Source organism: Zophobas morio, unplaced genomic scaffold (genome assembly GCF_036711695.1).
Source record: "Zophobas morio isolate AGI-343-1 ecotype UQ-CSIRO unplaced genomic scaffold, CSIRO_AGI_Zmor_V1 ptg000012l, whole genome shotgun sequence".
In the NCBI taxonomy this organism is placed as follows: domain Eukaryota; kingdom Metazoa; phylum Arthropoda; class Insecta; order Coleoptera; family Tenebrionidae; genus Zophobas; species Zophobas morio.
The window spans coordinates 285,332-299,969 of record NW_026972117.1 but is presented as its reverse complement, the minus strand read 5'-3'; the positions used below and the strand labels follow the sequence as shown (position 1 = coordinate 299,969).

At 34.7% G+C, this 14,638-nt stretch overlaps 3 protein-coding genes across 5 annotated transcripts; 1 reads left to right on the top strand and 2 right to left on the bottom strand.

Moving 5' to 3' along the window:
- Positions 1 to 138: 138 nt before the first annotated feature.
- Positions 139 to 2,774, bottom strand: LOC135127500 (conserved oligomeric Golgi complex subunit 6). The gene is made up of 8 exons (XM_064053927.1): positions 2,567 to 2,774; positions 2,241 to 2,515; positions 1,953 to 2,190; positions 1,782 to 1,906; positions 1,401 to 1,621; positions 960 to 1,348; positions 460 to 783; positions 139 to 409 (listed from the first exon to the last, which is right to left on the bottom strand). Exons 1-8 carry the CDS (start codon positions 2,648 to 2,650, stop codon positions 182 to 184), a joined length of 1,884 nt encoding a protein of 627 aa, XP_063909997.1. The 5' UTR covers positions 2,651 to 2,774; the 3' UTR covers positions 139 to 181.
- A 413-nt stretch (positions 2,775 to 3,187) lies between these two features.
- LOC135127498 (uncharacterized protein) lies at positions 3,188 to 13,068 on the bottom strand. 2 transcript variants are annotated; one of them, XM_064053923.1, is made up of 5 exons: positions 12,866 to 13,068; positions 7,379 to 7,490; positions 7,179 to 7,332; positions 5,646 to 5,995; positions 3,188 to 5,590 (listed from the first exon to the last, which is right to left on the bottom strand). In XM_064053923.1, exons 2-5 carry the CDS (start codon positions 7,450 to 7,452, stop codon positions 5,296 to 5,298), a joined length of 873 nt encoding a protein of 290 aa, XP_063909993.1. In that variant the 5' UTR covers positions 7,453 to 7,490; positions 12,866 to 13,068; the 3' UTR covers positions 3,188 to 5,295. The 2 variants fall into 2 exon arrangements, with proteins under 2 accessions (XP_063909993.1, XP_063909994.1); XM_064053924.1 differs by lacking the exon at positions 12,866 to 13,068 and adding an exon at positions 8,436 to 8,670.
- Positions 13,069 to 13,345: 277 nt separating this feature from the next.
- LOC135127499 (ras-related protein Rab-21) lies at positions 13,346 to 14,434 on the top strand. 2 transcript variants are annotated; one of them, XM_064053925.1, is made up of 4 exons: positions 13,346 to 13,484; positions 13,541 to 13,731; positions 13,782 to 14,068; positions 14,125 to 14,434. In XM_064053925.1, exons 2-4 carry the CDS (start codon positions 13,603 to 13,605, stop codon positions 14,351 to 14,353), a joined length of 645 nt encoding a protein of 214 aa, XP_063909995.1. In that variant the 5' UTR covers positions 13,346 to 13,484; positions 13,541 to 13,602; the 3' UTR covers positions 14,354 to 14,434. The 2 variants fall into 2 exon arrangements, with proteins under 2 accessions (XP_063909995.1, XP_063909996.1); XM_064053926.1 differs by having other exon boundaries at positions 13,534 to 13,731.
- The last annotated feature ends 204 nt before the right edge of the window (positions 14,435 to 14,638 follow it).

The following is a 14,638-nucleotide window of genomic DNA, read 5'->3' as shown; positions in this document are numbered from 1 at the left end:
ATGAAAATACGTCAAAATTACTGATCTCTATTTTCTTGGTGTAGACCATAAAAAGGAAGTTAAAACGAATACGGAAATCAAAAAAGGTGGAGAGTCTGAAGTACGTAATTTACACGATGGAGCAGTTAATAAATCATCATTCATAACAGTGATTTATTTAACGTACATAATCTGTTTTTTTTTAATTTATTATTTTCATAAATTCTGATGGAGTTTTGTTTAAAATACTATCAGGATTCTCATATAAATTTGCAGGATTATGGACGCCTTCATACAGCTGTTTGTAGATGGCCAACAGTACATCAAACGCTCTCTTCTGGACTGTTTTCTTGTGTTTCGATGACGACAGTAAATTGATTTGGGGTAAAAGCAAACTATCTGGCGACGCTAACAAATAATCCAGTTTGGCCTAAAAATCAATAGTAACAACGCAAAAATATTAATAATAAAACAACATACCAAAAAATTCTTCAAGTTTGTTGGTTCCATTCCTGGAATGCCGGACAGTGGTCCTTGCGTTTGGTCCTGCAAAATTGTGTAGATTGGTCCTAGGCTAAGGTTTGCTACCAAAGAACTAGCTTGCTCAGACGTCAACGTATCAATTTGGGCATCAGACTGCGCTTGTAGTCTCTCCAATCTTTCGTCCATAAATTCATACAGCGACAAGCAAGTGTACATAGAATACATGCAATTTAACATGTACACGGCCATGTCTGTTGGAGGGAGACGTGACGCTTGTTCATTGACTGCCCGTAAAAGTGGCTCCATGATGCAGTGAGCAATCTATAAAAATGACAAAAAAAAAGGTGGTAAAAATTTTAGTTAAAGAGTATAATCTATTGGTCAAAACCGTTGTTTTTTTTTAACTTTTTCAAGATCTGAAAGGAAATGATCAAGAAACAGAAATGAATGGCGCCTTCACGTAACAGGGGCCGCTTATAAATTTCAAATCTTGATACCTTTCCCATGTCGTTTTCTCGCCCTTCGCTCATACTCGCTGTAGATAACATATCTCTGAGTATAGCCAACAAGTTATTAACAGCAGACGTCGGCGAAAGATCTCTGGGCGGCGCTTCTACTCTAACTAGCGTATTGTTAACTTGCTGTTGGAGAGATGACAAGAAGGTTTGTTCACTACGTTCTTGCAACTCTACTAAATTTGTTTCGAGCACGCTAGGTCCCGTCACTTTATAGATACATTTCTTGTAATAACGGATCAGATTTGTAACGGCGTAGAGCACAGAAGCTTGTGTTGGAACATTTAATATCTTCTCGATGCGAATTTTTAATGGTTGGCAAATGCCTTCACATATCGAGGATAATGCTTCATTTAGTATCTGACTCAGACCTGAAGTGGAACTTGTTAGTTTTAATTTCGCGATGTTAGAGGAAAAGAATACCGCTTTGGTCACACAACTTCACAAGCAGATGAAGATTTTGTTTTTCAATAGGAATAGCCTTGTTTAGCCACACCAGCATGTCTGTTATGTAGATCTGTGGATCATGTGCTCTTAGCTCAATTGGTGCAGGATTACCTGATGGTCCTCCTCGAGTTAGAGCGTTAATGAACTCGCCCACCAATACTGATCTCCGGGCTGTACAATATTCATCAATAATATACCTGAAAATTCAAATATCGTACAAGTTAGAATCTAAATTGTATGTAAAACAATATATTTTTCCATTCTTAAATTATTGTTTTAATAACTGTTAGAAATCTAGCAGGTAATCAAAACAATTTAAAAAGTTTAATAAAACAACAACAACAAAAAAATACCTACCTAAATAAAACTTGCCGCTCTTGCAGTCTAGCCATTGCCTGAGTAATTATATCTGTCATATCTGGATTATCCACGTTTCTGCAATGATGTTGGGTCCATCTGTATAATCTCTCTAGAGCACCTTCCTAAAATGCCTGCTTACTGATAAGAAAAAGGTAATTTATTTTATACCTGATGTAAGGTCATCTGCTCCATTATATCTAAAGCCAAAGTTTGGTACCCGGATTGCATTAATATTTTACAGTCAGAATGAATCTTCTGAACGCGATCTAACGCACCGAATATCTCGTTTGTCAAAGAAGCATTCCGCTTCTGCTTACTGCCATGAAGAGCTGCAAGTTCTTGAGGACTTGGTTGAAAAGTTTCCAAAAACGCTGTAGCTACTTTTTGATGCATTTCATTTTTTTCGCTAAATTTAATCACATTCATTAAGTGAACAACAGCTTTAGATATCCTTACTTATTTTCCTGAAGTGCCTTTGTTTGCTCTAACAGTTGCTTAGTTTGCATTTTGGCATTGTGTAACCTACTGGTCATTTCTTGGATAGACTTACTCATTTCGAAAACGTCTGTGTAAACAGCGTCAAAACATACTTTTACATCTCGAAACGAGGCCAGAAAATTTTCGTTAATGTCAAGACTGCGCTTTTCAATCTGACTGCGTAAATTGCGACGGGCTTGTAAAGTATTTTCTGTGTAAAAAGTTGAAAGCTGTTTTAAGGCTTCTAGTGTATCCTTAAATACAAAAAAGGCAAAGTATATTTAATTTAGAACTAGTAGGATTACCTGATCGTTTTCAAGCCTTATTTCCAAAATTTTGTTTAGCCGCTTGGACAACACGTTTTCCTTGTCGTTCTCCGACATTTTCATTATACATTAATTTTTTACAGCTTCACAGCAATTAAAACTATCTATTTATTTTCTATTTCTGATACTTTAAAACTTTGTAGGTTATTTATCTGTCAACAGTGTCAACTCGTCAACAGTTCGTCTGCTAAACACCACCATAAACACGGTTTCGGCGTTTCGACTTCAGAACTTCACCTCAAAATATAGCTGAATTTTTCAGAAGCTAATAATAATAAATAATTAGTAAAATAAAAAAAAGCCCTTTACTAAAAAAATGTTAAATGTCTAAAAACACAAATCTGTATTCTTAAAAGAAGTCGGGGGACTTTCTAAATTGTCTGTATAAAAACAGGTACTTTCGTTATAAAAATCCATATCCAGAGGGTATAACTTTTGTTTCTTTAATTTTTTATTTCTGTTTATAAATTTCTTGGCGTATTATTTCAGTTTTAAAAAATTATTAAAACATGTTCTATGTATAATTGCTTAACAGACTGCATACAAAATTTTACAACACTCCATATACACGACTGGATTGCGAAATAAAAAAAGAATGAGTATGTTAGAAATATATTTAAAGTTTATTGATAAATACACAATACAGAATTAATCTTTTCACATATTGCATTGAACTGGAAACATTTAATTACAATAAAATTCACAAATAACCACGGACAAAACAAATGTTCTACAAATCTAATAATGAATCAATTCTAGTAATACCAATCAGATTATTTAGGTCCTTAGCTAAAAGACGGCTTCAGAAGCCTTGAAACTTCGTTTCATACACTCATTTATAAAATATTTTATTACAGCTTCAACCTTAACATCCGTGATATTCATATAACAATTGCTGTTAATATTATTGCATTAGTAACAATTTGGCTTGACTAACAACAATTTATTGGTTTTTATTTTTCTTTTTTTTTATAAAATGATAAATTTAGAATATTTTATGTGAAGGTTCTAGAAACTCAGCAATGGCTAGCTGGAGATGTATCCTAAAATTTCTTCAAAATCTTTGATGTTCAGATCTCTATCAAAAATAGTCTACATTTACCCTCATTCCATTACTTTTCTTCGCAACTGCGTTGTCGCATTATTAAATAAATTACAACAATTTAAAATTCATATAAATAAAAACAAGCTAGCCAAATATACATATTATGCAAATTCAAAATGAACAAACTGTATCATATAGTATTCAAATGTCTTAGGATTACGAATATACATATAATACTTTTATCATAACTCGTGAACTAAAGAATGTATACATTTTACAAACAACTGAGATCCACTTTGATTATTTATAATCTACACTTTTTTACAACAAGTATATTCTTACAATTCCAGTGATGTAAAAAAATATAGAACATTTTGTAATTCATGGCAGTTATTTATAAGTTAAATATAGTACTTTTCTGTTTTAAACAAAAATTAATGCCAATCGTGGAAGTGACAAACTCAATAAGAGATTCAATTAATAATTGCAATAATTATACACCATACAAAAACGACTAGGCTTGCAGTCTATAGGCAACTCTTAAAGCATACTATACCCTCTATTATACAAACTAAGAAAAAAAAAACATTTCGAAATAATAAATAGGTTGTATAAACTCTTTCAATTATATTCCACTACGATTATGTTTTAAATTGTAAAAAACGATAAATTTTAAAATATAATTACATCATAATAAACAAAACGTCCACGTGTGCGAGCGAATGAAATCACGATGCGTCTACTACAGACTCAACTTGAAAATATGCTGCCATTACTAAAAATCAAATACCTGAAACAAATACATCCGTTCTACATAAAATTTATTCTAAAATACTTAGCATAGTTTGTGTTTAGAAGAGGAACACTTGTGTGTCATAACTTTAGTATTTGGCAGTAAATTCAAGACACCACAATTACGATATGATCGGATTTTAAATTATATATGTATTGCTTCAGATAACATTATATCATATAGTTAAATATAATCATGTAAACACAGAAATAGAATTCGAATTACATCTAGTCAGTCGTATGTATTGAAGGCAGTAGTCATTAAAAATCCTAGCGTAAGAAATCGTCAACTAAAGATATCACATAAGAAATGAAAAAAAAAAAAAAAAGTAAGTTAACGGCCTGTGTGATCAATCAAAGATCTGTAAAAATAGAAATTTTATTTCTGTGTTTATTAACAATCGATTTATCCTCTTTTGATTGAATCGAGTTAATAATAAAATGGTGTCGTTTGCAGACTTTTGGACCCAATCAACAGATTGATTTGGAAAATCCACGTCGAAAAGATTTCGTCACAGACAGCAAAAAGCTAGAACTTCAAATATTTCAACCTGTGACTGCTTGAGCGGGTTAAAAATATTGGAAATTACCAATTTCTCAATAATTTGTACTGTCAACATGAGAAAAACGATTTATGCGTTTCTTCAGAATATCTACAAAAACCACAACAGAAGTAGCATCCAAATATTCATGCAATACAAATACGCAACTCGAAATAATTAAGTACTAAACAATAATAATTTATTCAATATCAACTGGTAAAACAATAAAAAACGGACCAAAACTGATTAACTCTGCAAGAAAGGCATAAATCTTTACAAACACAACGATCACGTATCAATAAATTAAAACAATCTAAAGAGAGCATACATTAATTGTTTTTCAAAATCTGACTGTTTATTTCTTCTATACTAATTTGTTCTTTCTTGAAGGCACTGTCTCCTATTATTGTGCCTTGATTTGAAGACTCGTCGTAACCTGAATCTGAACTGCTATCACTGAACATTTTAGTTGCGCTGTTCTCGACAGCTTCTGCTCCAACCTTAACTTCAGCCGTTTGCAATTTGCACTTCTCCAAGCGCGCAGAACAAGCTTTCAAAAACCTGTAGTCTACAATTACTTCACCGCACATACCTTTGAAGATTGTCCCGCAGCATACGGTTTCTCTGTAACAACGGCCAACATTAAAACCCTCTCAATTTTTAAGAATAATCCACTAACTTTTTCCAGTAATCCGAACAGATGAAATCGCTAACTTCTGGAAGACTTCCGTCTCGCTTCTTCGCCTGTCCTTTGTGCCTTCGATTCTTGATCACGTTCTCCTCGCAATCGCTGTCTCTTGGACTCGTCGTGCGGCTCGACCCACCGCTGGGACCTTCCTCGCACAAGAAATCGACGTCGGCCATATCGACGTCCTCGTTGCCGTCGCTCTTATCGCTCAAAGTCGGACTATATTCGCGTTCGAAATGTTTCTTCTTCTTCATCTTGTCACCGGCGTCGTCGATTTTCTTGCTCTTGCTTTTAAATTTCGACATTGATTTCATTCCAGGCCCAGCTCTGGCATCCACGACCTGATTAGGATACCATAATTGCATTTTCGTTTGTGAAAGCATTTTGGATTTTTTTTAATGACAAATGAGAGGCTGTTGCATAAACAGTAGGCCTCACAACGAAGATCATGGCACTCTTTTTCGTGGAGCGCTCTAGCTCCACAGGTTATCTTATTACCCTTGAAACACAACCAATCAAACGAGTCCGGCTTATTATATGAACTAGTTATAAAATTTGATTCAGTAAGCTTTTATAATCCCAATTCGTTACAATAAGGGATGAACTACTAAGGTAAAGCTCAGCTGTTGATTTCAAGTGAGATTTTCTTAATGAAATTTGCTGATGGGAGTGAAATTTTGAAACATCAGTCAGTACAACACCAATTACAGTCGTAATGTGTTCCCAGAAATCGGAGAATATTTGATCAGACATTTTTAATTTAATCAATAATATAAATTGTTATATACACATAATAAACTACATGTATGTATATAGAAGCATGGCTATTCTGTACCTTTCAAGTGGAATTTGCAAAATTTTAACATGACGTCATCAAATTTTTGTTAAGGACAAACACATAAATTTTCTCTTCCGGTACGCAATTTGACAAGATTAAAAAGATAATAATAATAATAATAATAAATAAAAATATTCACTAATTTAGAGTTACCAAGTTTTTTCTCTCAGAAGAAAATTATATCGCAATAAACAATAGTTACTTGTATCACAAGGCCAGAAACGAGACAGTTGCGAATACGAGTGAATTTGCCAAGCCGAGCCGATGGGCAAGATTTTTTGTGCCCATTTTATATCTCGTAAATAAAATTGTTGTGTGTTTATTGTTTTTGACGCTATAGGTATAATTATAAACATGAAATCACATACATAAATAGCCCTCCACAGTTGGAAGTTAAATGGATCTGTCCGAGGACCGCTAGTTCGAATTTCGCTTGGTGTTGCACATTTTTTCTCGGATTTACAGAATTTTTTTTTAATATACAAATTATTTACTTTGTTTTACGCCTAAAACAAGGTGTACGCATTTGAACAGTTAACCTTAAATTAGATATTGTAGCTCAAAACTATAATTACCGATCTAGCTTCTATTGTAAACTTTAACTGGAATTTTTCTTATCAAGATCTCAAATAGTATTTGTAACTAGTTATGTAGCAGTTGGTTGGCAACAACTCGTGTGTACTTACATGTTTCCAGTTGCGATCAGATCCTGCGGGAAGCTTTTTCCAGCGCTTAACCAAAAGAACGCAAGCGTTACAGATTTCGCCTTGCCTAGGCTCGGCGAGCTTGAAGCACTTCATGAAGTCTTCTTCGTATTTTTTGCTGTCGGTGAATCTGGAACTGTTTTGGGGTTAGAATGTGAGATGGATTGTTGGAGTGGGCGTACCTGCTTGACTTAGCCTTACAGATGCAGCATCCAGTAGATGATCTGTATACCTTAGGTCTATGGAAGGAAAACATGATGGGGCAGGGGGTGTAGCGCCTACACTAATAAAAATCTAAAAAAAAAAAAGTTTTAAATCAACACATGAAGTAAATATATGTATAATTATATTGAAAGATTATATATTTTTTTCTTGATGGCTTTTCCAAACTATTTTCTTTTACATGTATAGGTTCACTGCGACGAAATATTTCTTCTAGATTTTGGAAGCTGATCATAACATTGCATATGTCCACAGAAGCTAAACAAACCAGCAAAATGTCAGGCTAACCTTGAAATTATAATGAACCCTCAAATAAGTGTATAAACAGGTCAACGACCAATGGACATTAGACCAACACTAATCTACATTCTTATGTGTCCTATCCGAAACTGATATTTCTGCCTATTTCGAATATTAATTGGCGCTGTTGTTGGTCGTTTTCAATTAAAAAATTATTGTTCTTGAAGCAAGACATGCCGGCATGATATTTAAACGCCCAATTCGAAAAAAAAAAAACACGACGATTTTTTTTGGTTTTATTTGCTTTTTAATTTGCCAAAGAAAAAATATTAGCGGTACAGTACTTTTATAGAATTACATAAAAAATGTTCAAAACGTTAAAACGTATTGTCAACACAGGTTAGTTGCCAATATTTTAAAGTAGTATGTTATTGAATACTTGATATTGATAATTTGACGAATGACCCTCACGCTGTCAGGTCTTTGTCTGCTCGCCAATGAAAATTGGCTGCATAAAGGTCCGCCCCTGACGAATATTGTATTAAAATTTCTAACGATGCAGCAGCTACAAAACTTTCTGACTTATTTGCCAGTGGTTAAAACAATCTCAATTAAAGTTTTTTTTTAGACCGTTGGTCGTACTTACGTCTTGGAATTGATGACCTTTAAACAATTAATTGCCGTATATTACAATAAATCCCCACAATCACCTGGCATTGGACAGTGGCGACATTGACCCGGCTAAGGAAAAAATATGAAAGGGCACAAACAGATTACCTGATTGTTTGGCACAATAACCGGTGTTGCACATTCATTTCGACCACATGTAGTGTTTTGTGGTATTGTTGTGGTAAGAAGTTAAAGTTTATCTACCGAGCAAATGAATGTAAATACTCTGTCTATAAATAAACCAATGTTACGCTATGTAATGTGCAGATATGAAAAAGAAAAAAGCAATGTTCATTATCAATAACGTTAAACAGATAAATGAACGCCGCCGCGCTCGTCACTGTTTGTTTCTTTGGAATGAATGATTTACTGTCGAAAATATTAGGATAGTTATGAATGCTGACAACGAGAAATTAGCATATTGTTACGATGTAATGTAATCTCAGCTATTTTCCACTTACGACATCTAACATAATTACGGTTAAGATTATGATGTGTCACGACATTTTCAGTCAATCGGACTGAATTCCTTTACTGCAATTTTCCATTACACATATTTTGAAAAAGTGCTACAATAACATAGAAAACGCTTGTCTTGCACCACTCCAACATAATTGGAATCCGCACCAACAGGTATATACATAGGTTTGTTAGAAAATGTTCTTCGCAAGTTTTGCAAACATGTGCTGTTTGGCTCATCTTCCTTGGCACGTTGAACAGAAATTATTATTGACCTTAGTTAATGGAAACACACTTTGTTCTAGGAGAAATGTTGCCAGTTTAATATTCCTGCAAAAAATAATTAAGGGAGAATTAACTTGTTTAAATTTTTTGGAATACATTCGCTTCAATGTTTATAGACTGAACTCCGGAAACTATGTTGCGTTTCAATTTGACGTACAAACAACATTTCACCACTTTAATAGTCCGCTGTTAACACGTTTTAGGCTGTATAATAATATATTTTTCGATAAAATAGACTTTTAAGTAAATTTTCGTGTTGTTAGTGTCAAAAACAGCTATGGCGTTTATTTAATCAAATAGTGTTTTAGGCTGAGTCAGTATTATACACATTTAAGTAAAATATTGTTGTTTATTAGTGTTGTGTTTTCTCTATGGACATTCGTCTGTTGAAAATAAATTTACATTATTACTACATATAATTAAATTTGTAACTTTTAGTACCGGTACATGTTAAAAGTGGGAAAAAATAAATGCATTATTCAGCGTTATTGTTATTATATGTATGTAGCGCGTTTGGGTGACAACTTCGTATGGAAATATTCCCGTGTAACGACTTGATGGATTTCGTGTAAACGTCTTTACGCCAAAACTTCAAACAGTAGCCTCGCCGATTAAAAAATCGTATTCGAGAATCAGCTGAATTATAGTTATTACGATAATTAATGTTATCAAGCTACAGATTACAACTCAGGCTACCATAATTACGGCCCACTTAGGCACCGGACGATATTCAAATTGCTACTACATATTTCCAAGACACCGTAACTTCACACCAAAATCTCACAATAAATACTCATGTCGACAATGCCGTATCGTCATCAAACCGTATTTTGGCATCATGAAAATAATAATGTGGCTATTTTCGGATTATGTTTATTGCAATCCGCAAGAAATACATTCGTTTTATCAATCAGTAAACACCTGATAAGTATAATCTGACCAAAACAGAAACCCTAGTCAGCCAATATTGAAAGCATGACCTATACTACAATCCGTGATTTGTAAAAAAAGAAGAAATATCAAAAAAGAGGTCGACTAATCGTCGTTTGAGGCGCCAGGGGCCCCACCACGTAGACATGGTAACGGTCTCGAGGATTAAAATAGACACAAAACGTCCGTGATTCGATTTTGCACCATTGGTTGCGTGTGGACGTAAACAGCATTATCATGCGAAATGATGCACAAACTCGAGGAACTTTAAAGGACGTTCACCCACAGCATCATCATCCACGCGTCTACGTCTAGAGATCGAATCGATGAAGACGCTGGCTTCATGTGGCGTGTTACAAATACTTGTATTCCAAAGTACGTCATAAATTTTCGATACTCTGGCGCTTTAACTTGGACGTTTTTTTGATATTCGCATTTTTTTTTAATCCTTTCCTGCTATTCGCATCATTCCTTTATGCGTATGTATAAATAATATATGGCAAGTGCAACAGAAGCCTGTTTTTGTTGTCCGACAACGGAATGTTAAAAATTCAGTGTCGTAATTTAATGCTTTTGCCATCACCTCAATTTCTCTACTTATCGGCGTTTTGCCTTTAGTGCTTAGATGGGGAGCTCAGTTTTTATTTTATTCAAAAACTACAATTTTGTAATTTGTTGAAAAATTCCAAGATATTTATTACTGTTACTACTCGTCTCAAGTCACTACCGTGTTTTTAACGATAACGATTGTGTTTTTCAATGCGAATTGGATCAATCGAAAACCACGGCTATTGAGTACCAAGAATCCTACCTCAGGTAGCAAATTCTAGTCGCCCTGAAACATTCAGTAACCTATGGGAGAGCTATAACGCTCAACAATGCTATTTTTCTGCATTGCGTACGCTTCGAAGGCGAGGGAAGTTCTATGCAAATAATTAAAGTTTTCTTTTTAAATGTTTCTGTTATATTTTATGTTGGAAACGGCGCAAATTAATTTGGTTTTTAGGCCGACGGCAGATCAGTAATCACCGGGGATTCCGAGAAGGCGAAAGGGAGAAAGAAAGATATTGTAGTTCTCAAACATATGTGAATTATTTTATAAATTACAGTCACAAGGTTACCATTAGTCTTTTTTGCTTTACACTTTTTTCGCCCACTTTGCAATTGTTAAATCTGTTACTCTTAATTAATGAATTAGGTATTGCCGCTGCCTTTTTTCACGAATTTAAGAACAGCTTTTCACAACTGTGAGGCAAACTGAGGATTAAAATACGGTATTGTTAGCTTCCAGACACAACAATAGGAAACATACGAGAATGACACGTGGCACTATAAACTTTCCCGTCTAGAGGTGTTTCCTTTTGCGCGTGGACCATCTCCCATACATGTATCAAATATTGTTTCTATTTCTATGCACTTTAACGTTCTTGTCGTTACACATTTACATTTTACATTAGTAAATTTTGTAAATACTGGAAAACCGCCGTTTGTAATACATACAATAATTGAAGCCATATTTTCTTTTTTATTTGCACGCATTTTAAAGTTTTTAATCCAACACCGCGTCGCCTCTTTTTCTACAAATTTGAACATATTTGACTACGGAATATTTGCTTCACAGTCGTATAGTTGTTTCAAATTTTAAAAATAAAACAAAAAATAAAATTATTATACAGTTCACGAATGTTTCGTACGTCGTAGGTGGTTTAAAAAAAGTTTGACCTGTGAATTTGCCAAAACTGGATTTGTTTAATCCACCTACGACGTAAGAAACATTTACTATAACCATGTCCTAATAATAATAATTAAAATAAAAGTCCTAAAAAATCAACGTCGGCCATGATGAACCGAAGCGTGGTGTTGCGAAGAAGCCGGCTGTCGGCTGTCACAACACTACGCCGACTATGACCGTTGCACATTTCGTTACGCATGTCTTGCACAGTGTACAATAAAATAATTGATAAACGAGAAACAACTAATGAGAAGATAACACTGGACCCTTAGATATCTTTAATGTCTTTTAAGTTCAACGAACCGAAATTTACCAATTTTGGGTGGGCGTAACATATTTCTATACATGCACAAAGACATACATGCATATCATGAGCACACAACTCATACCACCTATCCAGTATTCAAGAATTATCACGGGACATTTTTGACAATAGAGAAAACAGCTTTTGCTACCGATGAGCGACTGTCCTACGAAACATTTTGTGCTGTTAAAATTCTTACGTTACATAAAAACGAAAACACTGTCATTAATAAAGAAATGCATCAAGTTGTTAAGAATTCGTGTACTTTCTATGCTAGACGTGCCTAAGGGGTAAATGGTGTCAAGTTCATTAACCGAAATTTTTAACAATTTTGCACCCCGACACGTCATTCGACGTTTCGACCGTATTTAAATCAACTCTTCTCGGGGTCTTTTTGATATAATTACAAAACTAGAACACCTCAACACGTGCATATTGAGAGAAAGCGGCCTACGTGCCAAACGTCCCGACTTCGCGAAGCAAACAAGATAACAAATAAACCCGTAATTCTGCATCAATTACAACAATTCGACGATAATTCCGTCGAATTTCAACGCAGTCATCGACTATACATCTCAAACTGTTCGAATACATGCGAATATTTGACCTGCTTCCAATGCTTCGTACCGTGCTTTTAACAAACGCTGCCTCTAATTGATATGACGCCAATGAAAAGATGCAATTTTTAAATGAACTACGTGATAATTTGGAATGACACTCGCTCCAAACGAAACTTATAACTTAAATTTACTAAATTTCGTAGGAATCATTCGATATTTTCATGTAGTTTTAAAGAAAAAGTTGACAGAAAAGTAGTACTTCACTTACCAATACAACACAGATGACGGCTAGAAACACAGATAAACCACCGCGCATTCGAGCGCGCAACCACAGTGCCCAGTTTCATTTTTAAAAGATTTTCGATTAAGCTCAATTCGCGGTCGAACCCGAATAAACATAAATCGTCATGCGTATTTATATGTAACACGAAATAACTCAAATGTTTGTCGAAATCCACTTTTTCAACACTTTAGAAAATTTTAGACGCGGTTTTGATAACCACTTCCGGCGTGACGTCAAAATTTCAGATGACATTTCCTTTTACAACTGAAATGTTTGCACTGATAAGTGAATGAAATATCGACTGATTTCGAATTCACTCGACTAGAGTTTAGAATTTGTGACAAAAACACTAATTTCACGCCCCGAAATCCCCTCAAAAGTTTATAGATAATTTGTTTTTTAAATATTAACGAAAGCCATCTGGCGTCCGTTTGCAGAACTACTTCGACAGGTATGCAAGTCACGCCTACATACAGTAAGAAAAAAAGAGCAATCAGCTGATTGTGAAAATGTAATCGCAAATTTCTGTTTGTCGATGGTATTTTTGAAAATGCAATCATAGCCCGTGTTCTTCAGTATTGCGTACAACTGTAACACGTTTCATGTATGTACAGTGGCATAAACACAACGTAAACTAGATAGTAAGCCTACAGATTCCAGAATTAGGGATTATTGTTTTTATGGTGAATGAAATAAACACTTCTCGAGTGAAGATTTAAGTAATGGCAAGCAACTCTGGAAGTTACAATTTCAAAGTAGTCTTACTGGGGGAAGGGTGTGTGGGAAAGACAAGTCTTGTGCTTAGATATGTAGAAGATAAGTTTAACACAAATCACGTCAGTACAGTTCAGGTAATGTACCAAACTGCCGTGAGGATTATGTGCGATTTAACTTTCCGTAGGCGTCATTTCTAAATAAAAAATTAAACATAGACGGCAAACGAATCAACCTGGCCATTTGGGATACGGCTGGTCAAGAAAAATTCCATGCCTTAGGACCAATCTACTACAGATCTTCAAATGGAGCGGTCTTGGTGTATGACATAACAGATGAAGACTCTTTTCAGAAAGTCAAGAGTTGGGTGAAGGAATTAAGAAAGATGTTGGGAGCCGACATTTGCCTGGTGATTGCAGGAAATAAGACTGATCTTGAGAAAAACAGGCACGTTAGTTTGGAGGACGCAGAAAAGTAAGTTTTGTGAATTTCTATAGTGGAAATTTGTTTCATGTTTATCGTGAGTATAGCTACGCAAGTAAAGTGGGAGCAATTCACTTTCAAACATCTGCCAAGTTAAATAAAGGTGTCGAAGATATGTTTCTTACACTCACACAGAAAATGCTGGAGACTGTTGAAGAGAAGGAGGCACAAAATGCGCCGCTGTCCAGGCAGAATTCGCAGAGACGTAATGTGGTTGTCGTCGATGATGATCAAGTTCCTCCACCACCTACAAGGCAGTGTTGTGGAAATTCCTAAATTATTAGTTGTTATAATTTTGTTGAATTTGTATATATATTTATGTAATTTTCATTTTAATAATACATCATATACTTCCAAGTTTTGGTGTAAATATTTCATGATTATAGATATCTGCAAAAATTTATTTTTGGCGTGATGCACAATTTCTAACGACAGATGATGTATGCAGTGAAAATTAGAAGAACAACGGAATTCGTCTGGGGTGCGACAGTTCATGACATTCGGTGAAACCTAACAGTTGTCCAACAAAAATACAAAACCAGATTAAGATAGCATACAAAG

Excerpts from the sequence above, each read along its gene's own strand:
- LOC135127499 (XM_064053925.1), top strand. The coding sequence starts at position 13,603 with ATGGCAAGCAACTCTGGAAGTTACAATTTCAAAGTAGTCTTACTGGGG. Across the intron at positions 13,732-13,781 it reads ATCACGTCAGTACAGTTCAG|GCGTCATTTCTAAATAAAAA; the intron begins GTAATGTACCAA and ends AACTTTCCGTAG. Across the intron at positions 14,069-14,124 it reads AGTTTGGAGGACGCAGAAAA|CTACGCAAGTAAAGTGGGAG; the intron begins GTAAGTTTTGTG and ends TCGTGAGTATAG.
- LOC135127500 (XM_064053927.1), bottom strand. The coding sequence starts at position 2,650 with ATGAAAATGTCGGAGAACGACAAGGAAAACGTGTTGTCCAAGCGGCTA. Across the intron at positions 2,191-2,240 it reads AAGGCACTTCAGGAAAATAA|CGAAAAAAATGAAATGCATC; the intron begins GTAAGGATATCT and ends GATTAAATTTAG. Across the intron at positions 1,622-1,781 it reads GAGCGGCAAGTTTTATTTAG|GTATATTATTGATGAATATT; the intron begins GTAGGTATTTTT and ends TTGAATTTTCAG.
- LOC135127498 (XM_064053923.1), bottom strand. The coding sequence starts at position 7,452 with ATGTTTTCCTTCCATAGACCTAAGGTATACAGATCATCTACTGGATGC. Across the intron at positions 7,333-7,378 it reads TGTAAGGCTAAGTCAAGCAG|TTCCAGATTCACCGACAGCA; the intron begins GTACGCCCACTC and ends ACCCCAAAACAG. Across the intron at positions 5,996-7,178 it reads CTGATCGCAACTGGAAACAT|GTCGTGGATGCCAGAGCTGG; the intron begins GTAAGTACACAC and ends TATCCTAATCAG.